This window comes from Haemorhous mexicanus, chromosome 26 (genome assembly GCF_027477595.1).
Source record: "Haemorhous mexicanus isolate bHaeMex1 chromosome 26, bHaeMex1.pri, whole genome shotgun sequence".
In the NCBI taxonomy this organism is placed as follows: domain Eukaryota; kingdom Metazoa; phylum Chordata; class Aves; order Passeriformes; family Fringillidae; genus Haemorhous; species Haemorhous mexicanus.
The window spans coordinates 3,484,079-3,508,605 of record NC_082366.1 but is presented as its reverse complement, the minus strand read 5'-3'; the positions used below and the strand labels follow the sequence as shown (position 1 = coordinate 3,508,605).

General features: G+C 44.6%; 2 protein-coding genes across 12 annotated transcripts in view; both read right to left on the bottom strand.

The window, feature by feature from the left end:
* LOC132338515 (RNA-binding protein 44-like) overlaps positions 1-5,616 on the bottom strand; it is a 32,530-nt gene extending 26,914 nt beyond the window's left edge. Inside the window, exons 1-10 of the mRNA XM_059868164.1 lie at positions 5,472-5,616; positions 3,412-4,232; positions 3,245-3,273; positions 2,480-2,655; positions 1,949-2,136; positions 1,827-1,852; positions 1,305-1,352; positions 894-966; positions 500-590; positions 16-138 (exon numbers count right to left, since the gene is read on the bottom strand). Coding sequence (XP_059724147.1) covers positions 16-138; positions 500-590; positions 894-966; positions 1,305-1,352; positions 1,827-1,852; positions 1,949-2,136; positions 2,480-2,655; positions 3,245-3,273; positions 3,412-4,155 — 1,498 coding nt within the window. The 5' untranslated portion in view covers positions 4,156-4,232; positions 5,472-5,616. The remainder of the gene's footprint in view (positions 1-15; positions 139-499; positions 591-893; positions 967-1,304; positions 1,353-1,826; positions 1,853-1,948; positions 2,137-2,479; positions 2,656-3,244; positions 3,274-3,411; positions 4,233-5,471) is intronic.
* A 2,181-nt stretch (positions 5,617-7,797) lies between these two features.
* LRRFIP1 (LRR binding FLII interacting protein 1) overlaps positions 7,798-24,527 on the bottom strand; it is a 105,733-nt gene continuing 89,003 nt past the window's right edge. For 6 of the 11 annotated variants that reach the window (XM_059868307.1, XM_059868310.1, XM_059868309.1 and 3 more), the window contains 3 exons: positions 24,175-24,267; positions 23,566-23,707; positions 17,929-21,935 (listed from right to left, as the gene is read on the bottom strand). In XM_059868307.1, the coding sequence (XP_059724290.1) occupies positions 19,327-21,935; positions 23,566-23,707; positions 24,175-24,267 (2,844 nt within the window). In that variant the 3' untranslated portion in view covers positions 17,929-19,326. Of the gene's footprint in view, positions 10,611-11,599; positions 11,705-12,332; positions 12,413-12,831; positions 12,950-13,787; positions 13,835-17,928; positions 21,936-23,565; positions 23,708-24,174; positions 24,268-24,527 lie in introns of those variants that run through there. The other 5 variants (XM_059868315.1, XM_059868318.1, XM_059868311.1 and 2 more) reach the window with 3 other exon arrangements.

Below are 24,527 nucleotides of genomic sequence, written 5' to 3'. Positions count from 1 at the left end.
AGCACACAACTTTACCTCTCGAGTCTTGTCTTCCTTGTTGCTTTTTCATTTCTTTGCACATTACTGAAATATCTGCCACTGACAAGTCTTCCTTAGCATCAAACCAATACTCACTTCCTTCCTCATTTTTTACACAGCCTTGGCAGTTGGGATAAAATTCAAGTGTTAAAGTTTAAATCGTGGTATGCTACATAAATGAGTATCAAATTTTTGTGCTGAAGAGGATTTCAGCTACTTACATCTCTTGATGTTACATTTCAAAGAGGTGACATTACTAGTTTGGAATTCTAATTTAGGTAGAAACTTTTTTTAAGATGTAAGTAATTAATACAGAGCTATTATTACTTATCAATCAATTTTGACAGCTGATATATAAACATTCCATCACAGAAAGGGCAGCTGTGTTACCACAGACATGTTTTTGCACAGGCTGTCCTTCCTCCCCTGAGAACTTAGCTCAGGAATAAAGGATTATTTTTACTGGGAGCAGATCACTCACCACGTTCCAGAGCCTGATCTTTAAGCAGTTCCTCCCATGTCTCAGAGGAAGCAGAGTCACCTGGCTGATCACCATCAGTCTGTGAGTTGTCCTACAAACACATTCAGTTACATCCCAGCACTCCCAGCTGATTATTTTTCAGAATATCAGCCCATGAAGTGGGTGAATTAAAAAAAGTTAAATCTGCTGATCATCCTCAAGAGCCCCCAAGTTATTTTATTTTGAAAGGCCAATTAAAATTATGAACATATGAGCTGATTTTGCCATCAGTGGCAGAGGATCCCAGGCTGAGAGCCCTGAAGACTCTGATCACATTTGCAGGCACCTAAAAGGAGAAAATACTTCTCAACATCATTTGACCATCTCCAAAACCCAGGAGTGAAGAATTCCCTACCATATTGACAGAAATGCCCTTTTCTTGCCGTTTTGGTTCTTCAAAGTCAGCTTTCCCTTCACCTGAAAGATCACTAAAACACATCCGAGAATTTCATACAAAATATGGGACAACAATTTGAAGTTCTACAGTAATTCAAATATTTCCAGAAGCTCACAGTAAAATAAATATACTTAATCCATCTGTTTTTTTTCATTATATCTCAATAGTTTTCTGCGTGATGCTCAGATGCATTCCTTACAATTTAAAATACCTGTGCAACTTTGACTAATTATTTACAAAACAAAACAATTGCCTTTGCTTTTTCTTTACTAACTTCACTCATGCTTAACAGGAAACGTCAAACAGTCTCTAGCAGTTTACCCAATTCAGTAAAAACTTAATGCCACATTTGTTTTCATCTCCACTTACAGAAGGTCACTGGATGGGCTTCCTGAACCTGTTCTGTCATGTGCCTGCCTGAAATAAGAAGTTGTTTTTCTATTATAATTCATATCTGAATGATAATCTTGGCAAAACAGCTTCATATTATTTCTTAATGTTATCTATATGCTTGATATTATCTCTGCTGGCAGCAAAGTCTTTTTGGGTTTTTGTGGTGTGGGATTTTTTGGAGTTTTTTGTTGCTCAGCACCATTTTAACTGTAGACAAAGATTTTTAGAAGTGAAAGCAGGGAACCAGGAGAATGACCTGTAAATTGCTAACTTTTACTATAAAGATAGTAAAGACACTTCCTGCTTTGCATACTAGAGCACCACAGAGGAAAAATGCCCTTAAAATAAAACCATTGTAACCCACAGGGCAATGCTGATCTTTCAGCTAAACAGCCTGAAACAACAAGATGCATCCTGAAATAAATTATAAGTTTAACATCTTATAAACTCATTCCTCACTTAACTTAGTAAGTACAACAACAAATAAAAACTACTTACTCAGAGTAAAGACTCTTTCTGAAAAACTGTCAAGAAAAAAATAAAAAGAGAAAGATTTAACTATAATTATCTTAATTATAAAAAAAATTTACATTAAGAACATAAAACAGTTTAGAAGTTACCTTGGAGGGGATGTAAAAGGAAGAGAGTGGGGAAAACTTCAGCTCAACTGACAGTGGTGGAAGTTCATTTAAAGGTATGCCCATGTTTATTTCCCTTCTCATGTTGCTGTAATTCTTGTCCAGTTCATCCAAGACCAACAGCAGAGATGAATAGAACTCAGCCTTTTTCTCACAGCTATTAAAATATGGGTAAGAAAGCAACATCAATTTAGACATTTAATGGATTTTACAGCTTCTCGAGATGCCCAAAGATTTTACAGGGTTTAAAGATCCCTCTACATTATAGTATATAGAACATGAATTATATTGTGCATCACTTGAGTTTTATTCCTGGAAAAAAAGCAGGATTTTGGGAATGTGAATGCTACAAAAAAATGAAGGCTAGAAATAAGGCTTGGGGGTCCCTCTGGATAACACCACTAATTATAAACACTCCTAGAGGCTATGGAGAGAATCTACCAGTAGCATTTAGCAATTTTTGCCTGATAACCAGTTACCCATTTTATTTTAAAGGACATTGAAGCACATGCCTCCCAAGACAAGTGTTTTCCTCCAAAGCCAGCTCATAAACCTTCAAGCAGTGCTGGTAGCACATCTCGTAATGGACGGCCAGGAGCTGCAGCTCTGCTTCAGTTGCTCTCTGCAGAATGTTCTGACAGCAGCTTGATGCAGAATTCTTCCCAGTTTGCTTGTTGGGATGTTCTGGCCTTTAAAATAATAATAACAATAACAGAATATTTATTCCAGGCCTTCAAGATTTTGTTTACATTCCTAGTGTTTTATTTTGAAGCAAGGAGCACGCCAGAAGCTATTTCTGATCTGATTTAAGGAAAATCCTGTTTAGCCCACAATAATGACTGTAGCATTGCAGTCAGTTTTATCTGAGAGGTGGGACCTGCACAAGCACATCATAATTTCTATCCAAAAAGTGAAGCCTGAAGAACAAAAAGAAACTTAGCAATGCTGTGGATCTGCAAACACACTAATTTTGTTTCCACAGCCATATAGTTTAGGAATAGGAACAGGAATAGTTTAGGAACAAACACAGGAATAGTTTAGGTTGGAAGGGATCTCTGGAGACCTGCAACTGCAGAACAAGGCTGCTTTGGTCTTTGTTTAACTTCAGGAAGTCTTCAGCTCACTCTTCTCACCTGTCCAGGCCCCTGCAGCAGAAACTGCTGCCCAGCAAGCTTTTAATACCAGCAGTTTTGCCAAGCCACAGGCAACCTTTCAATCATGAAAAAATTTCTGATCCAGGATCTCAAACTCCAAAACCAAGAACAACTCCTGACTCACCTGTCAGACAGATGATCTTTGGATTCCTGCTTTTCCAAAAAAAAAAAAAAAAAAAAAAAAAAAAAAAGAAAAAAGAAAAGTCAGATTAACACCCATGCAGACAAATTAAAATTAACAAAAGTTCTGTCAAACTGGTCTGGTGGCCCTTCTTGTTTTGTGTCAATTACCTGCAGGTGTGAGCTGAGAGCTCCTAAGGGCCATTCCGTGTTGGAAGCAGCATCCACAGAGGTTTGACCCAGCCACCCCAGAGGCTGAGTTCTGCTCATCATGGTTACCTCTGTGCTCACTGCCCTGGAGCACAGACAGACCTGGGCACTGCTGCTCCTGCTGGTTGGGAATCCAGCTCTGGAATCAGAGCCAGCATCCACAGTGACACTGGCAACGCTCCTCAGGGCTTCACCACGCTCTGAATTCACAGCCTTGGGGCTCCCACCAGAGGATTTCTCTGCAGCTTCCATGCCAGCCCCAGGATTCTTGCCAGGGAGGATTTCAGGGACTGGGAGCTGGGTTTCAGCATCCTCTGCAGTGCTGCTGGTACCACGAGTGCACACTGCAGGTTTTTCACAGCTGCTGAAGTAGGAGGGCTCTCCGTGTTTAGAGAGCTGGGCCTCCTCCCTGGATGGCAGGAAAGGAATGTCTGGCTCCACTGCCACGCTGTGGGTGGGTCTCTGGCTCTTTCCAGAATCTTCTTCCCCTGCTGTGATTTGGGGTGGCACCTTGTCACCAACCAGTGGCGTGGCCTTCACCTCTCCAACCTCCTCCTGCTCAGAAAACTCACTCCAGTTGTTCTTATCCTCTTCGTACTCCTCGTGAGCACTGAGATACTCCAGCTGTGAGTCTTCCCCTAAATCTGCACCCAGGCAGGAGGTCTGAGTGAAGCAGCTCCTTCTGCTGCTCTTTTCCACTTCCATGGCACCAACACGCTCTCCTCCTCAGAGGGAATCACACAACTCACTGCAACCTCTCAAAGTCACTGGTTTGGCTCTTCCTACCTTAATAAAAATGAAGAGAAGTTCAAGATGCTCCATAGTATACAGAAGGACAAAAAAAAAATACATTAAATTAACCATCCTGGTTTCACCTACTGCGTGCTACTAGAGCAGGTCAGCATTCTACAGCACCTTCCTAAAGAAATCCCAAGAGCTGATTTCTGAATTGGTGGAATCCCTGTGACATTATACACAGGGATTCCACACAAAGGGTTAAAATAAAGGTATTATATTAAGGAAAAAGTGGACTTTGAGCTCTGTGCCTCCCAAAAACTAAAAACCCCTTGGGCGTTGGACAAGGGGGAAATCAAAGCATATTCCTCTTAATTCTGGGAAAGCAAGAAGAAACTTACCAGGGACAAAACCCTAAGAAAACCTGGGAATCTTTACAATCAGAAAGTTGTAAAGGAACACAGGAAGGTCATTTAGCAATAGAAGGAAGCTGGACAATTCACCAGATTAAAGCAATACACCTGCTCTGAACTTGCAGCAAACTCAGTTTGGTAACAAGCACCAACAAAAAGCAGAGAGAAAGCACGCAGGGATGGAAGATGCTCTTTGTGAAGCTTGTTTCTTAGAAATATTGTTAATTCTTCTCTACATTCCCTCAGAAGCTTCTAACAAAGAAAGGAATACATAAAATATTAGCTGTATTTCTCCATTCTATCTGCTTTCTAACTTACTTAAATGACACATCCCAATTCCAGTCACTGTCTCTGACAGCCCTTCCCCAGGGGGTGGGGGTGGGGGGAATAAGCATTAATATTCAAATGTTCAAATATTCAAGACTTCTGCTATTCAAGGTTGCTCCAAGCTCCCTCCAACCTGATCTAGAACACTTCCGCGGTTTAATTATACACTTTTACAGTTATTTTTGCCTCAAAACCGTTGTTTTTTTACTACATTAACTTTACTTTCACCCCCTAATTGAAGCTTGAGCAACTCTGGAATTAAAAAGCGACTACTGCCAAAGCACATCCCAGTTGCCTGTACAGAAATCTCAACATTAGTGTCACATAGAAGTGACCTTTCCCTTGCGAACATGAACCAAAACACCTCCAAGCCCCTGATAAGGTACAATAACCCCCCCTTGTCGCTGCTAGTGATACAACCAAATGCCGAACCACAGCCGAGGTCGTCCCCGCCGCAGCGCCGGCTGAGGGCGGGGGAGCCCTGAGAGCAGCCCGGTGCTCCCACTCGCCCGGGGGGAACCCTCAGGCCGGAGAACGGCGCCTCACCGCAGCTCCAGGGCAGGCTGAGGCGCGGTCCCGCCGCCCGCACGAAGCCGGGCCCGCTCCGGTCACCGTCCGTCCGCACGAAGCGCCGGGCCCGCTCCCGTCACCGTCCGTCCGCACGAAGCGCCGGGCCCGCTCCCGTCACCGTCCGGCCGCACGAAACCCGAGGACCGCTCCGGTCACCGTCCGGCCGCACGAAACCCGAGGACCGCTCCCGTCACCGTCCGGCCGCACGAAGCGCCGGGCCCGCTCCGGTCACCGTCCGGCCGCACGAAACCCGAGGACCACTCCCGCCACCGCCCGCCCGCGGCCCTCACGGCCCCGCCACACGGACACCCAACGCCCGCCGCCGCGCCCCGCGCTCATTGGCTGCGGCGCGCAGCGCTCCGACGCCTGATTGGCGGGCGCGGAGCCCGCTCTCCCCGCGTGCTCCTCCTCCCCCCTTCCCTCAGAAAGTGGGGCCGCCGCGTCCCCTCAGAGGCCCTACCGCCATATTCCCTCAGAATCGGTACCACTGTATTCTCTCAAAGGCGAGCCGCCGTGTCCCTCCAGAATCGGTACCGCTGTATCCCCTCAGAGGCGCTACCATCACATTCCCTCAGAAGCGGTACCGCCGTGTCTCTCCCGAATCGGTGCTGCCGTGTTCCCTCAGAGCCGGTACCACCATATCCCCCCAGTATCGGTATCAATACTGCTGTATCCTCTCAAAGGCGGTGGCGCCGTGTGCCCTCAAACACAGTACCGCGGCATGCCCTCAAAGGCGGGGCCGCCATGTCCCCTCACGGCTCTCCCTTCACGGTCCCTTTTGTCCCCTCACGGACCCTTCTCCCACGGTCCCTTATCTCCCCTCACGGATCCTTCTCTCTCCTCACGGACCCCTCTCTCCCCTCACGGTCTCTTCTCTCTCCTCACGGACCCCTCTTTCTCCTCACAGACCCCTCTCTCCCCTCACGGACCCCTCTCCCTCCTCACGTAACCCTCTCTCCCCTCTCGGTCCCTTCTCTCCCCTCACGTACCCCTCTCCCTCCTCACGGATCCCTCTCTCCCCTCACGGACCCCTCTCTCCCCTCACGTACCCCTCTCTCCCCTCACGGACCCCTCTCTCCCCTCAGGGTCCCTTCTCTCCCCTCACGGACCCCTCTCTCCCCTCACGTACCCCTCTCTCCCCTCAGGGTCCCTTCTCTCCCCTCACGGACCCCTCTCTCTCCTCACGGTCCCTTTTCTCCCCTCAGGGTCCCTTCTCTCCCTTCACGGCTCTCCCGCCGCCGAGCACTGACAGACCAAAGCGCGCCCGGCAGGGAGGGAGCGCAGGAGCTCTTGTAGGGCTTCTACAGACTCACAGAATTATCCTGTGCTGCAAGGGACCCACGAGGATCACGGAGTGCAACCCCCGGCCCTGCACAGGACACCCCACTAATCCCACCCTGTGCCTCAGAGCATTGACCAAACTCTGGCAGGGCCTTGAACTCTGCTTTGGGGCTGTGACTATTCGCTGGGGAGCCTGTTCAGACTCACCCTTTGGGGGAAAAACTTCTCCTAATATCCAGCTCTAACCTCCTATGGCACACATTAAAACCTACCTGAAAGTTTCCAGGCTGAAGGAGTGTGTTACAGGAGCGCAAACAAACCTACCTGCCACACAGGTCCATGTTGTGCAAGGGGCTCTGCTTCTTCATTCAAACCCATGTGTAAAGGTCGTAATGAAGTGTGTAAAACATCATTCAGTCACTTAAAATTAACCTTCAGAGACATACGATGGTTTAGAGCATCTAAAGCGAAGACAAGCACTACCCTCCTGCTTAGTCTCTTTCATGTAAGTGACAGCTTTGGCAACACATCAGGGCAAGAGGACATTTAATACTAAAATAACATCTTTTTGATGAACCAAGCTGCCTCCTGTTGTGAAGGAGTCTTTGTGAAGGATTCTTCCAGGGAAAGCTACTGTGTGGGTTAACTCTGTGTTCACCATAAATAAAATTGGAGATTGAATCCATTTAGCAACACCATTGAAATTTCTCCTGATGGGGGACAGTCCCTGTCCTCCCCCTGCCCTAGTGCACCTGGCTATTATAATGTTGAAATTTGGAGGTGCATGTGCATCCTGCCACTAAAAACGCTGATATTTGGAGGTACGTCTCACACCAGTGCCCTCAGTCACACAAGCCCCTGAATTTGTACATTTCCCAACCAGTGTTGCTCATGTTTTGTGTGATCCTGCAGCAATGTTTTGAAAAGGAAAATGAGCTGTTACACCCATATCACCCTGAACTTTCTGTATTTTCCAAGAGAACCTGTACTGGTAACATCAGCATGGACAGACCACTCCATAAAAACTACCCAAACAAGTGACATTTTATTGGCGAGTTCTGCTCATAATGAATTTCCTTTTCCACGCTCACATTTCCTAACAGAGCGATTGGGGGGGGAAAAAAAACCCAACAAAAACAAAACCAAAAATATTTTGGGTAACATTCCATTTGCAAGCGATAAAAATCATGTAATATTTAAAAATAAAACAGAGGATAACAAATTGAAACAGAAGTTGTAGTAAAACCCATCCTGGTTCCCCCAGGAGCTGTTCCTCGCCCGGCTGCCGCCACCTCGGCCCCGCTCTCAGGGTACCAAGGTGCTCTCGTTTGGAGCTCAAATTTTAGGACTGGGACATGTGCTATTATCACCATTCAAAGCCCTGTTGCTGTTGTTGTACATTCTTCACAGAAAAACATAGAACAGTTTGCAGTAAACCAACCAGTTCTTTTTCTTCCCTTATTCTAACGCTAAGTCATACTGAAAGTTAGGGGAGGGGGGGGAAATGTGGCTTCAACATTCACCTACTTTATTACACACAAAGGTTTCTACTAAGAGCATATCCAGGTTGAAATACACATCTGATTTCCATCATGAGGTTGATGCTTATGGGGTGTGAGATGAAATCTACTTCAAAATGACAAACACATCCCTTTTTGATGAACAAAGTGTTACTTTTTGCCTTTTGGACCAACGCTTGGTTGCTGGGTTGTTTCTCCTGAGCCTTGCCAGGAGAGGCAGCTTGCACTGCTGCCACAAATGAAATCATGACTGGTGGCAATCACACACCTTACCATTGGTAAGATGTCATATTTAGCATCTTTTTTTGCATTCTGAAAATCCCTTTCCTTGTTTTTTAGGCCCCCGAGGCTTTGTACATCAGAAATTACACAAGTCATGCACAGAAAATTGTAAATTGGTATCCACAGCCATTTTGAGGTATTCCACAAGAAACCTGGCTCTGCACCTGAATGTTTCTCTCAAAAACAATTTAAAAAAACCCAAAAACCCAAAGCCCTAACTGGAGTGGAAATTTAATTTAAAAATATTCCTTCCAACCCCATGTTTCACCACATTTCATCAACAAGGACATAATTCCCCAGGGGCACAAAAAAAGCCTTCTTCATCCTTTTCCTGGAATAATAACTTCAGTACTTCATTCCTAAATTTCCTTGTGCACTTGGAAGAGATGAAGACGAGGGTGTTTTTTCCTAGCCAAACCAGAGAAACACATTCAGACAGCAGTTTTGGTTTACTGAATTTGTGAAGGTGCTCGAGGAAGATACCAGAGATCCCCTTGTGTTGGAAATAGCAGCGGCTCCTGCTCTAACCTCCCGTCTGCGAGGAGGAGGCTGGGGAAAGACCTGGATTGCAGGGTCTGAAGACCAAATTAGGAAGAAATGTGATCTCCTGGGCGTGGATTTGGCTCGGTAGAACCTCTTGAGGCAGCCACGGCTGCTCCCGTGGGACAGGAGACGCTGCTCCACCGCATGAGCGGATCGCAGAGGGACCGGCTTTCCTGTTAGGGCTGAGGTGGGACGGGCAGTTTTGTTCCTGGGGTAGCTGCTGCTCTCCTTTGAGTAGTACATTCAGAATGAGTTCTGAAGAACCAGAGCTGTAGTGCCAGCTGTGTGCCATTTCTACACACGCGAGGATCGCCTGCAACATCTCAGGGTTACGCTGCTCTGCGTGAGAAGTGGAAAACCTCCACGGTGATGTTAGAAGGAGATAACTCGCTGCTTCCGTAGCTGTAGAAAACCCATAGGCAGTAATATTTTCTAAAGTGCTTCTTTACTTAGCAGTTATTCTTTTAAAAATCAGACTTGTATTTTGTAGTGGCATCGTTTCCTAGTAGGTCATGGACCAGCAGATAGTTTCTGATGTAAAAAACCCATTACATATTTTGTTTAAGCAAATGACACTTGCTTTGATAAATGCACCAAAGAGAGTGACCCAAGTGCAAACCCCACCATTTCTGAAAACATGGCCTTATGCTGGTTTACTAATGCAACCTTACATCCTTTAAAAGTCATTTACTTCAACTCCAAGAGCAGGGATTAAATAATACAAATAAAAATTGAAAATCCAATGAAGCTATTGCCTATTTACCCTGAAATAAAAGAGTCTCACGATTCTACTGGTGCAAAAATCCCTCCAAACACATTTGTTTTATTGGCAAAGTCATTTAAGGTCACTTTTGCTTCCAAGACCATCTTCTTCCATGGTTTCCACTGAAGGAGTTTTGCTTTGTAATGGCTTGTGGTTCCACAGTGATTTGTAAATGAAAAACCTACTATGAGTAACTCTACCGTAGTCACTAAATTACAGATACTGTCATGAGAAAATCCCAAACTTACAGTGTTTGTTTTAAAATTTTCAGCAAGACACAAAAATTCCAGTCCAAGTGTTTTCTTCGAGTGCCATTTTAAACGGCAATAAATGGCTGCTGTGCCCTCAGGATGGAGAATTCCATGTGCTTCTTACGTGTTGTACTTCGAATGTCCCCAGAGCTCGGCGTGGGAGGGCTCCCGCGGGCACAGCCACGTGGATCGGCTCCTCCGACGGCCGTAGTGCAGCAGGCTGGGATCTGCGCGGGGAGGCACGGAGCAGGTGTTGGGGCGGCCTGGTCTCAGGAGGCGATGGCACGAAGGGTCCCGGGCTGCGGGACGCGGAAGCGGCGGCGTTCCGGTTCTGAGGAGCGGCGGTTCCCGCGGGACGGGGTGGCTATTGCTGGGACAGCAGAGCGCTCCGGTTGGCCTTCATCTTCTCCAGCCGCTTCACCAGGTGGCCGTTGCTGACCTCCAGCTCCTCGGTTTTGTCCAGTGCTGAACGGAGCTGAAGGAAGGAAGGAAGGAAGCAGAAAAACACTGTGACTTTCACCGTGTCATCCCTTTGCAAAGGCACTGCAAGGCTTGTAGCTGCCAACACTGACTACGTTAACTTGGAACACAAAGCAGCTGAAAATTCCTTTAGCAGAGTTAAACTGCTTTGCAGGCCACACACACAGGTGCCTAAGTACACTGCCAAAAAACCACGGTGTTTACAGAATGCTGAACAAGAAGGCCAAGGTTAGAAGAAATGTGGTCTCCCAAGTCTGGATTTGGCTTGATAGAACTGTGTGTCTTGAGGCCATCAGCATGGAAAGAAGGTTACTCCTGTGGAGCAGGAGAATCACAGAATTTCCCTCAATCCAGAGGCACGAGGCTCTGGGTGATGTACACCTGTCTCAGCTTTTTTGTTTCTGGTTCCTAGAACTCTATTCCCAGCTGTGACTCAGAGCCTCAGTTTCCTGTAAAACCCACCACGGGATCAGGGAAGGGAGAGAGAGCTGGACTTCACAGAACAATATTTATAGGCAGCAAAGAAGAAGGATATTTAGAACAAGCAAGGAGCCATACTGGAAAAAAAAAAAAATAAAATCAAAGAAGCACCTTTGGAGGCAGTGAGAGAGAAGCTGATAAAGGTATTCAGGCTCTAAGGAGAAGAGGCACAGTCAGTCTGTGGACAGCCACACTTCCCCAAACAGGCCTGAACAGATTGGCAAGGCAAGGCAAACAGGCTCACGAAGAACAACTCACATCCCTTTAGCAAGTCAGGTTAGGAAGGAACGGTGAAAAGGCAGTGGGAGCTCACAGCCCTGACTGTTCCTCCAGTCTGAGTACTGAGAACTTGGAAGCACATTTAGGAGTAACTAAAGCAACAAAGCAATTAGATGCTTATCCCTTGCTGTGCCAAGAAAGGTGGTTCCTCCCCTAAATCACCCAGGGAAGCAGGTTTCCCCCACAGGAGCAGGCTGACCTGTGACAGCTTGCAGGGGGAGTTACCTCTCTCTGCAGTTTGCGTTTCTCTGCCTTCAGTTCATCTTCTACTCGCTCAGCATTCTCAGCAGCAGTTTTGTATCGGGCTACCTGGCCTTCCAGTCGTATTACCTGGGGTGAAGGCAAAGGCTGGCAGTTAGAATAAGCTGTACCAAGAAGTTACTCTGAAGCTTTACTCTTCCACCAGTACTCAAGGAATAACCAGAGAGATGCTAACCCCTCTTTGATAAAATAAAGGCATATTTGCAGGGAAGAAAACACCACCAAGGAAGCCTGGCAACAGTGATTTACTGCTGACCTTTTGTACATATCCATATTTAATGTGCTTCCAGCAACAAAAAATACAGTCCATTGACTAAATTTCTCTTAGCAAGAGCATTGCTGATGTACCCTGGACAAGAGCAAACAATCAAAATGGAGCAGCTGTGTATAAACTCCATCTCTGCCACATCACATGCTGGGAACCATTTAAAACCTGTTGACAGCTAGGCATAAGGAAGTGTTCAGCAGAGTTCATCAGGTACTTTTGGTTTTCACCATTCTTCCTTCAGTACAGAGGAATAATATATTCCTTCTTCCCCATACATAAGTGTCATAGTGGCCCTCATGCTCCAACACTCCTGTTTCTTATTTTAAGGGAAAATCACAGTAAACATAATTTCATTTATCATTTATCAAAACACACTTTCTCTTTGTATTCTCACCATGCCTGAACAAACAGAACAAGCCAAAAACTTACATTCTGCTCCAGTGCTGTTATCTCTTGCTCAGACTTTGCTAGTTTAAATTTGAGATCACTGATCTGTCTGTTGGCATCTCCTGAAAGAATCACAGATTTATCAGAGATGTCAGAACAAGCGTGAACAGTTTCCAACAAGTCTTTCCATGCATCAGGGATCTACATGGGGCAGCAGGAGAGTAGTTATCTCAGGAAGTGCCCAGCACAGAGGCACCATTCCCAGTCCTGCCTGATTCCTGCCAACCACTCTGAAGGCAGAATTAATCTGAACTCCCCCCAGCTCTGCTGAGGAGCAATAACAGAGATTTCCAACTGCAATCTTAAATAAAGGCTCCTAATTCCCTCACCTCTGTAGAGATGCATGGCTGCTCCCAGGCTAAAGCTTCCTTGGGACTGAAGGCTCATTCTTACTCAGAGCCATGTGCTTATTATTGTACTGATACATTTTCTCACTCACATGCAGGGCACAAAATTCTCTTAAAATCAAAATACAGCTCACTTTGGAGGTCAATCATGTGCATATCTGTCCCATTTTCCAAAACTTCATCTTCAGACTGTGTATTTTCCATCTTGCCATTCCTTTGCTTTTCTTCCAGTTGTCCCTTTAATTTTTTAATCTGAAGGACAGAAAATAGTTATTAAAATCACTAAGGGAAATTGTGGCTCGAATTCACTCCCCTATTATAAAACAAATTATGTATTTTTTAAACATAAATTCAAAAAAATCTTCTGTTACAAAGCAACATCCTAGAAATTCTTTTGGCAAATGACTCACGGTATTTTACACATCAGTGCTTATGTACAAGTTCAGGATCAAAACAATGAATGAAAAATGACTGGTTTATTAGAAAAACCATAAATCTTCTGCAGGCACATCCATGTAAAACATTCTTAAAAACTCCCAAAGCTGTGTTGGGTTGTGTGCAAGTCTCAAGGCCAAGGTCACTGAGCATATATGAAAGCAGAGAGTGTCCTGCAGGGCAACAGATCAGCTGAGGTTTCTTGAATAAGATTTATAGCCACTATGGAATACCATGGTACCAGCAATAATTCCTTTAATTGCTCTCTACCCATCTGCAATTCCTCCAACAATCCTTTCCAAAAGGCCCATTTACCCACAGACCCAGCAAAGGGGAGGGTTTACTCCTGGAGAGAAAATTTGCTTCTACAATTTCTGAGCCATGCTCGTTTTCCCTTAGGGCTTGGCCAAGGACTCCAAGTACTATTGAAGGACTGTTATTGAGAAGGACTGAAGGACAATTATTCAGAAATAAGAGGGTCATATCTTCCATGTATCCTGAGTTAACACACAGGAGGAATGTTTTGGAGGAAGAACAGAGTGGGCAGCAAGGCAGCAAGTCCTCAGCAAGAGCAACCAGACCACAGCGCTGTTGCTCTACACCTTGTGTTTGGGCTATTTTTGTCTTCTTAATCCTTCACTTGCCCTGTGATTACCTGATCTAGCAAGGACTCCCGTTCATCAATGAGCTTTTTCAGCCTGTCTGGAAGAGAAAAGGGAGAGTTCAGTGCTGACCGAGGCAGCGGCGCGTCGGGGAGCGCATCTGAGACACGAGGCTGAGCCGCTCAGGTTAGTGACTACTGATGGGGAGTCAGGGCACGTACCACAGGACACGAGGCCCAGCGGGGCTGGGAGGGGGCTGCAGCCAGGGCACTTATGGCATTCTCACACAACATGCTTGTCCCAGCAGTAGCAGCAGCCAGCTGCATGCAAAGAGGCTAATCTTCTACGTTAGGTTAGCATGCAAGAACTCTAGGGTCAAGCACAACTGCAACACAAAATCTCACAGATCTTGACAGTTTAACACAATGACAATACTGTAAACACCCATAGTCACATTCTCAGCACTTTTAACTCTTCCCTTCTTTCACGTGGCAGTGACATTTTAGCTCCAATATTATGACCAGAAAAAACCATTTGCCAGTCAAATTATTTGTATTTCGAACGCAGCAGTCTGGTAAAACTCTGTTTTCTCTTCAGAGTCAATCCAAACATCAAGAGGCAGTGGACAACCTGCACCAACTGTTGTGCTACATTTGGAAGTGCTACAGATCAGCACATGGGTATGTGCAGCCTTCATTTATAAAGTGCACTCTACAGAATGAGACAGCTGGAAAAAAGAACTACAAAGTATGCAAACAAATCAATTCATTTTTTTCCGTCCCCATTAAGGGCTGCAAAATGTGAAAGCACATTTTCTTACCACCCAAATGACCTAAATGATTAATTAACAAGCTCAGTTTGTTCAGGTACACCTCAGGCAGGAGTGCACTGCAACATCACAGGGAAATACACTCATTAGGAGAGGATCTGTTGACCTCAGCTGGGTCTCACTGCAGGTTTGTTCACAGCTGGCCTCCCTTGCCAGCAGTGCAGAGCTCAGGTTGTTCAGAGCTCAACTCCACAGCTGAGCTCTGGCCTGCTGATTAAATTGTTAAAATCCACAGGTCACTCAAGAAAAAAAAGGAAAGCAAGGTAAATTACACATCAGAGCCTGGTGGGCTTTTACCAGGTAAATTCTGTTGATAGACAGACTTAAATATTTTTTAAGAGCTTTAAAAATACCATTTCTTCTTTGTTGACAACTCCTGAACAGGCCAAAGTCTTGTGGTTCTCCCTTTTTTCTTGTTAGCACATGCACTTAAAGGGAACCAAGAATCTGTATTGAATCAAATCATGGTGCAAACTGTTCTCCCAGTGGAATTCCCTCTGTACAGCAGACATGTGGAGTCCATTAATGTGGTATGTCACTTCCCTGCTGGGAATACACAGCCCCACACAGTCCCATTCCAGAGCATGGAATAAAACCTTTACCTTGGCTTTTGATGCAATACCCAAATACAGATCTTAGTGTGACATCCCAGTTCAGCAGATCACTGGATTAATTTTGAACCTCCTGAAGTCCTATTCTGGTTTTTTTATCCATTTGTAACACACCCAACATTGCTACACCTGAGCACTGATATGAAAACACAAAAACAACCCCAAATTCCTTTGTAAATACCACCCACAAACAAAATGTCCCAGTATAAACCCCTTTAAAATAATAAAACATTTTCACAGAACTATATGGGAGGGAAAGAAAACTTAAGACAGAAATTCTGCAAAAGATGAAAGAAAAACAAAGGTCAACGAAGAAAGCAAGAACAGCAAACAGGCTGGAGAAACCTGGGCTCAAGAGATTGTGGTGGGATTTAGAGGCCAGCAAAGACTGAGAAATGGAGTTCCAAGGACTGGAAAGAGAATGAGGACTGGTGCAACAGGAAACCTTTAGGCCACTACAAAATTAGCCCGAACTTACTGACTCCAAAAGGGCCAAGTAACACATTTTGATCCTGAAAACAACGTAGTTGTGACTTTCATTAGCACAACCCCTGCTGTGGGGTGAAACCTGCCTGCCTGAAGAAAGGACACCTCTGCCAGCTTCCACTGAGGAAGCACACTGGCTTCCCCAAAGCCCTTCTCCTGCAAAGAGGATGCATTTTGGGGTGAACCTTCAAGTTTGGTCTCACATTCAGTTCTCTCTGCCCTCATTACAGACATCTGTGCACCCCATTGGGACATGCAGACAGCAGGGTTTACCAGGTCAGGGAAAAAAAGAGTTTGCTAAAATTGCCATTCACAAAGAAGAAAAGTTTTCTGCCTGTAGAGATGAGGGTCTCTTGGGTATCACTTATCTTAACCTCCCACACTAGCACAGAAAACTTACTCTGCAGGGTCACCTTAATTTTGCATTTAGGAGATATTTTTCCAACAAATCTGAGGACCTTGAGAACAGATGAGCAGGAAAGAACAGCTTATGGAATCAGGACAGGAAGCAGCTAATTAAAATCCTCATTTGTAACAGTCATTCTCCTTATTCCACACAGAAAGATACTACAGTGAATCATGAGAGTGTGACATTCACCTAACTTTGGAAAGGTGATCCCCAGGGTACTCACTGCACCAGTTCATGGCCTTCCCACAGCAGAGTTAACAGAGGACTGAGGAGGAGACAGGGCCTGTGAGGGAGCAGGACACAGAAGGTGAGCATGGGGCTGACCTGTGTCTTCTGCCATGACTGATCTCATTGCCTTGGCACTGCAGGTGACTCGAGGCATTGCTTACTCAGGTGCTGCTCCAAACATTCCCAAATCAGCCACAGATCCTCCATGTATGTCTCCTTCCACTTGGAGGGGAGCATGGGATGGGAAGCAGCTGGTTTTACCTGCATGATTTACATGATTTGTGGCCCAGGAAGAAACAAAGCCTGATGTAAATGAAAGGGGTAAACTGCTCTTGGAGGGTGGAAAGACATCCCATGGAATCCCAGCCCCAAGCAGCTATTCAGAACAGCCTGCAAGAACCCAGCTGTCAGAGCAGCTTGGGCAATACTCCCTCTCCAGATCTGTCACTTTATTTTGGATGATGAGAAAATGCTTTCCTGTCTTTCTCAGAAGAGGGGCACTGCCAGGGACAGCACAGGATTTGGAAGCACTGGCTTGCAGTACTGATTTTAAGGGGGACAGGAGAACTGCTCTTCTCTATAGCAAAGAAGATATTGACCAAGACCTTTTCACTATTTATTCCCTTTATATCAAGTTTCTTGAGACACTGCTTTTGAAAGCATTTCAGACTAGCTCTGATATGCATAAACCTGCCACTAGGTGATGACCAGAAAACCCAGTGAGCATTTGGGGTTATTCTGGAAGACAAAAAAGTTTCATCCTTGGGTCACACCCTCATCTTCAACCTTCCAGGATGGATTTCTGGCACAGCAGCTACTCTGCACTGCCTCTCCATCTTCTTGCTCCCAGTTACACTGGGAGTGGGATCAAAGCTGGTACTTGGACAGGTAAGATTGGAGGTGTTTCTGCTCCTGTGACTTGGCTTTAAAAAGAAATTCTCTACAAGATGCTGTGTTTTCTGAAGTGGAAAAACTAGTTAAAATCAGAAATGAACTCATAAGAAATACAGGCTATAATGACATATTGCCTAATTTAACTCTGATAGATCCATCCACAGTACAAGTGAAGCCAGGTAAGAACATTTAATGATCTGTTTAAATCTATTTAACAATTAAAACCCACTTCCAACATTAAACCATATATTACTCCTGAGAGTATGGCAGAGCCAAATCTTTAAATAAACACTGCTTTTCATTGAATTTATTTATTATTCAATGACCTATTTAGAATATTATATGAACTATTCAGAGCTAAATCTTTACATAAACACTGCTACATGCTAATAAGAAATGCTTATAAGATCTAGGACTTTTTGGATTAGCATCTAGTGTAAACCCTTAGGAACAACTGCCAATACTTACAGAAACCACGGTGGATCTGCTGTAAGTTGGAGAGAAGCCACATGAAAGGAGTTACAGGGTTACAGACCTGTTAGAGCTCTACAGTTAAGGTGCCATCACATATTCAAGGTGCTCAAACCCCGAGGCTGCCCAGTCCTAGGGAGATGGCTCTTGTAGCTACGTGGCACAAGGCAATAAATAGAACAAAAGCTGCAGAAAAATGGTGTTGAAATGATACAGGTTTAAATAACTCCTTGTGCAGGTTTAGAAACAGTGCTCTGGACAGGTACTTTAAGGTATAAAATATGTTTATTTAAATTATATACAGCAGTACATTTTGATATACATCTTCAAATTTTGCAGTCTGTGCTCTGACAAGTTTGTAACATCAACACAAATACAGCCTTCCACAGCCCACCCCTCCTCGATCTACATTCCCTTGGGACATTCATTGCTTAACACTTAAATGAATATTTATATATGCAAAACATGCTCTTCCTCCCAGGCACTAGCAGAGATGCAAGAGGAAATACAGCAAGGGAGTCCAAGAGCCTGACTTATGCCAGCAATTCAAAGCAATCCAGCTTTTCCAAAAGGCACGGGGGGGCTAGTACACAAAACAACAGTCATCTTTGGTCTGATAACCAGCAAGAGTTAAGACATGCAAAGTTATCTTCTTTCCAGAAGGAAAGAGATAAGATTTGTTTCAGAGATAAAAACATTCTTTCAGAATCAGAGTTTGCAAAAAAAAAAAAAAAAAAAAATATGATGCAGTAAGCAAATGCAATTTTAAACAAAAATCTTGGAAAAATAGATATTTTATATATTCATATCTAGACAGTACTTGATAGCAAACCTAAGCACACAATACAGTGTGTATTGACACTTTCTCTGGAAAAAAATAAAAACCCCATGTGAGACATGGTGTAAAAGGCCTATTGTGGTGCAAAGTGCCTAAATGAAGTAAACATGTAGATATTTATTCCTTTCAGCAAACTAAGACCTGCATGTTGCACTTTCTCCAAACTGTGTATTGCTCTTCCAAAGTGCTCAGACTAAGCAGATTCACAGTGATCTAACTACATTTTGGAATGTGAACCATACAAGAAATACAAACAAGGTGGAATGAAAAGATCTTTTTTCTTCATATTAAAAAAAATAAGAGATTGGTTCATAGGCTTTAAGCATTCTGAAAGAAGTTTCACCATCAGTGTGGCTGATCTGCTGAGTTCCTTCATGAAGAGTTCATGTACTTGCTGTAGATCTAAGTACAAGTAAGCATCATGTGCATAAGTTCACCAAGGCCCAATGTACATTCAAGATATTGATCAACTAGACTAGAATAAAAAAAAATTCCTATAGAAATTCCCCAGGAGCAGCTATCCACACTAGAGGTACTTTAATTGCATAATAGTTTGAATAGTCAAGTGGTGAAGCTTCCTCATCAGGTGATAAGCTTTCAACCTGAGACACAGCAAAAGCAAACCCACTCACAATTTCTTGTGGTTGGGTACAACAGTGAATAACTTAAAACTTGCAGCATTACCACATCCTTGCTTTATGCTGAGTTACCTACAAAGACAAAGCTCTAAGAGTATTCCAAGGTCTGATGTCTTGTGCAAAGTGCATGTTTGTGTCCTGGGACTGCTCACAGGGCATGGAACTTGTGCAGGTTGGAGATTCTGAACTCAGGAGATTGTACAGTCATCTCTGGATCTGCCCTTACTCCTTTTACCAGCCTGCAAATCCTCCCTGCTTTCGGCCTTCCTAATGAAAGCACTTTCCAAATCCTGTTCCAAAACATCTCCGTCCTGGAATTTTCCCACTTTACTAGAGTCTGATACTTTGATTTCATCTTCCTCCACATCAGCCTCAGCCTCCTCATCAGCTTTCCCCAATGCTTCCCCTTCCAAGCACCCTGTTTCTTCAGGCTCATCTTTTTTATCCTGCAGGACTTCACCTTTGGTCAAGGCATCTTTGGTTTCCATTTTGTCTGTTCCCTCTCCAGCTTTGTCTGTGTGGGCAGTTTTTCCAACAGCACCATTTGCTCCATCACCCTCTTCTCCCTGTGCATCAGCTTTCACTCCATCACATTTCTCATCAGATTCTAGTATTTGATTGGACTCTTCATCAAAATCAAATGCATCACCATCATCTTCCAGGCTTTCCTCTGCTTGGTCCTCCAATTTCTCTTGTTCACTAATGTCATCCTGCACAGGTTTCTGTGGCAGGGAATTATTTGCACCTTCCTCCAGTTTAGTTTGTTCACTAATGTTTTCATCCAGCACAGGCTTCTGTGCCAGGGAATTATTTACTCCTACTTCCAATTTCTCTTGTTCACTAATGCTGTCATCCTGCACAGGCTTCTGTGCCAGGGAATTATTTACTCCTACTTCCAATTTCACTTCTTCACTAATGTCATCCAGCACAGCTTTCTGTGGCAGGGAAGTATTTACACCTTCCTCCAATTTAACTTGTTCACCAATGTTTTCATCCTGCACAGGTTTCTGTGCCAGGGAATTATTTGCACCTTCCTCCAATTTAACTTGTTCACCAATGTTTTCATCCTGCACAGGTTTCTCTTCCAGGGAATTATTTGCACCTTCCTCCAATTTAACTTGTTCACCAATGTTTTCATCCTGCACAGCTTTCTGTGGCAGGGAAGGATTTACACCTTCCTCCAGTTTAACTTGTTCACTAATGTTTTCATCCTGCACAAGTTTCTGTTCCAGGGCATTATTGGCACCTTCCTCAGAAGCAAATTCCCCACCAGGGTGGTCTACAAGCTCTACCTCTTGCTCATTTGCTTTCAGTGTTTCTTTACTGGCTTTGTTTTCAGTAGTTACACTAACACCTACACCTGTCTCCTCTTTAGATTCAACTTCTACTTGTTTAACCACCTTCTGCACTTCTGCACCCTCTAAAGGAACATTTTTCTCTCCCTCTGTACCACCTGCTGTTTCTTCACTACCCTGACTTGTTTGAACTTCTGCCTTTGGATTCAGATCTTCTACCCATTCTCTCCTACTTTCCTGTCCTTCCCCAGCCTCATCCCCTGTTTCCAATTCTGACTCCTCAATTTCATCATCTAAAAGACTCGTGTCTAAATGGGTTTCCTGAGTGATCACCTCTCTCCCAACCTCTGTTCCTGGCTGTGCCTGCTGCAGCTCACTTCCCTTTCCCTCAGGAATGGAGCCTCCTGCCTCCACAGATGCTACACCCTGCTCGCCTGTTTCAGCAGAACCTGAACACTTGTCCAGCTCTTCCACCAGTCCTTCCTTCTGTCCATCCTTCTCACCTGGAGCAGTTTCATCTTCAGATTTACCCTGTGTACCTGGTTCCTCTGGGGATGCTGAAGCACTGTCCTCTGAAGAAGCTGGCTGGATCAATGCCTGATGTTCTCCACCTTCCTTTCCAAGTGGCTCTGCTGGGACATCCCTTTCACGTGGCTCTGTCCCCTCCAAACCCACAGACTCAGTTTCCTTTGGCTGACCCTGAACTGTGCTCCCAACCTCATCTTCTCCTTCAGCTCTGTCACCTGCTGTTTTATCACTTCTTCCATCTGTGCAGTCAACAAACTTTTCCTCCAAGATATTTGCAACCTTGTTTTCAGCACTTTCTTCTGAGTGCTGGGGTTCCTCTGGAGTGGAACTCTCCACACTTCCCTCTTCCCTAAGCAAGCCTGCCACTGCTCCCTCAGGTAGCCCTGCCTGGTTAGAAACCAACTCACTGCTCTCACTTGTCCTGTCAGACCCTTCATCCATTTCATCATCACTCAGGGCATGGCTGGTGTCAAGATCCTCTTGTTCTTCCTGGCTGGGTGCAGCTTCTCCCAGCTCCTGCTCTGTACCAGAGTCACAAAACATTTCCTGAGGACTCTCAAAACCTGGGTGGCCTTGCAGAGAGCCCAGCTCCAGGTTCTCATTTGTCCTTGCACTCAAGTCATGGTGTTCAGCCTCTGTACTCTCAGGCTGCTGGGCTGCTGTGCCCCTGGACTCTGTGCCCTTTCTCAAGCTCTCTGTGTCACTGTCACCATTTGAAGAAGTGCTCTCTGACACAGGTTCTGTGAGGCTTTGGGCTTGCTCTGCAAACCTACTCTCTGGTAACATCACTGCTGGCAGGGCGTCCCGTTCTTCAACCATTTGTTCTGCCTTTGCATTTTCAGCAGCATGCAATGTCTGTACTTCCTCCTCCTCAGACTCCTCTTTGTGTTCCTCATGCTCAGTATTCTGCAAGATTTCTCTTTTCCCCACATCCTCCAAAATCTCATTTTTCATCTCCACTTCATTGGCTTTGCCTAAAAGACCATTGAGAAAGTTGAGGGCGCCACACCAAAGCACTTACCTCCCCACTCAAAACCCAAAAGACAGAATGAGAAGAACAGGTTAATAAAAGATCAGCTTTTGCCAATTTTGTGAGGCAAAGCAGCAATTGAATTAGTAAGGATCCAGGGGGTTTGATCAGTGAAACTCACCACCACCCTCTCAAAGCAAGAAGTCTCTGGTGCTGGCTCGTGTTTTTGTAAGGGAGGAGATTTTTGCTCTTGGCTGTGGGAATGACAGCTCTGGTAGAGGAGATCAGCTGGTTGAAGCAGTGCAATTTAACAGCAATACTTGCAGATGTACCTCTAAGGACTGCTCTTCCTCAGCAATTTTCTCTGCAACTTTAACCCTGACACCCCTCTATCCGTGCAGGAGTCTGATGCCATTACAATGGCATCATGAAGGATTATTCAGTAATATTTTGCTTTTAAAATCTCAAGACAGGCATCATCAGTGCCTGATGACAGCCACTGAACGTAAAATCTGATTGGCAAGTGAATAATTTGGCTGTTCAGACCTCCCAACACAGATCAAAGCTCAGGTAATCTGTGCCCCTTATTTCAGCCACCCAAAGGGGTGGGGACTTCTGTGGTTTTTTGAAGGTTATTTTTGTTGTAACACTTTTCCTTCAATTTCTATTTAAAAGCAACAGATACTAAAAAAATAGTGTTTGTTGTTAGTTTTTTAGTCTATGCTGTACCTATTCTGAAAAAAGAAACCCAGGATTAGGAGATGTAGAAAACATATTACATTTAAAAATACACCCTTACCTTGGTTTTTGGTGTTCCACTTTGTTTCCACACAGAAACTGAGTGAGGAAAAAGCAGCCAAAAGCTCAAAGCAAGAGGACCTGCACTTGCAACAATTGGCTGCCTGCAGCTATTTATTAGTATGTTCATTTAGAACAAAAAAACATCCAACAAAGCAAAAATATTACTTTATTTCCTTACACTAGTACAATAGTTCTCTAATAAGTTCACCACATAAAAGCATAAAGAGGTTTTGCCAACCAGATTTCTCCTTCCTAACGCTGTCCACTTCAATTACATCTTTTGAATTTAAGTGTCAATGTAACAAGTAAAAACACAGAAGTGTTAATTTTAAGTGTTCAATAGCATAGGAACAAAGAATTTATCCTTTGGTGTGCTTTGGCAGAGCCCAGCACTGTTGTTCAAGCAGACACAGTTCTCAGGGATATCAATGAACCAACATACAAGCTCTTGATAGAAAACTAAAATGCTTTTTTTTCCTGAATATTTAAGGCATGTGCTGAAAAATACTGAGCAGCAGCAGGATTATCCTGGGACACTTTTCCAATTCAGAGTTCAAACGGTGATGTGAATGACTGCTACTTATCTGTAATGTCCTATTTGCATTCCCCTCCTTTGTCACCTTGCAGGGGAGGTGAAGTCTGCTGCTGGAGGAGACTGCAGGACACACTGGGAGTGATAATCAACACGAAGCAGGGAAAGGCACAGGGAGTGACTGGACAGGGAGCATGCTGCGTGGTGTTAATTGTCCCACTAACAAGTGCCCCATCCAAGCAGAGGTGGATGAATGAAGGACAGACAGGCAGGAGGGGCTGAGAGGACACACAGCACTTACCTAGCATCCCCTCCCCTCCTGTCTTTAATGCCTGAGTGCTGCCTGGGGCAGTCCGGGAAGAATCCAAGTGTCCTTCGTTATTCAGAATGTCTGATGTGTCCCCGTTGGTGGCTACATCAGAGTCTGGGATTATTCCATGTTTCTGTGGGAAGCAAAAGCAATGCTTTAGAGCCTGCTGCTCAGAAAGGGAAAGACTGTCAAGTGCTCTTGTCCAAGATACTCTGAATAAACAATTGCTTCAATCATTCCATTAAATGTGGCTGGGAGTCAGGAAGGAGAACAGATATTGCAGTTCTCAGTTCAGCCAGTCTGACAGAAAGCATGTGAGCCCAGCTCTTTTATTTTTTTTTAACATAAATCTGCTGCATAAGATGTTCCTCAGAGAAGTGACTCCTACAAAAACAACTTCTTTATACTCCAGTCTACACTAAGAACTCACAATCAATACTAGGGGAAAGGACTTCATCTAGAAAATCCCTGAAATGGCAATTTATAGGCAACATGAAAATTGAGTTATTGCTACTGAGCTAGACCTAATTTTTCTGCTCAAATGTACAGGGGAAAAGGGTCAGCAGGTGAATATAAATTCATTTTATTCCTCTTGCATACCTTCAGTTGCTCCTTCAGCACAACCACTTCGTCTCTAAGGTCATCCCGCTCACTCCTTATGGAATCAAAGAAATCTTTCTGCCTCTCTAGTGCCTGAGTTCCCACCACAGACAGAGGGCCAGGAGATGTGAAGAAAGGAAGGGAGACAAGTAAAGGCCATGAAAAACAAATGTAGACAAGAATGAGCAGATTTGAGAGATTCAGGGGATGGAAGGGCACATGAAAAAGGTCGAGTTTTTGATGATAGGACTGAGTTTGCATACAGAGAGACAAACCTCAAATCCAAGAAAGCTTCCTCAATAACCAAGAATTCCTGCCAAAGACATTCAGAACCCAATTCTTCACTGGGGATC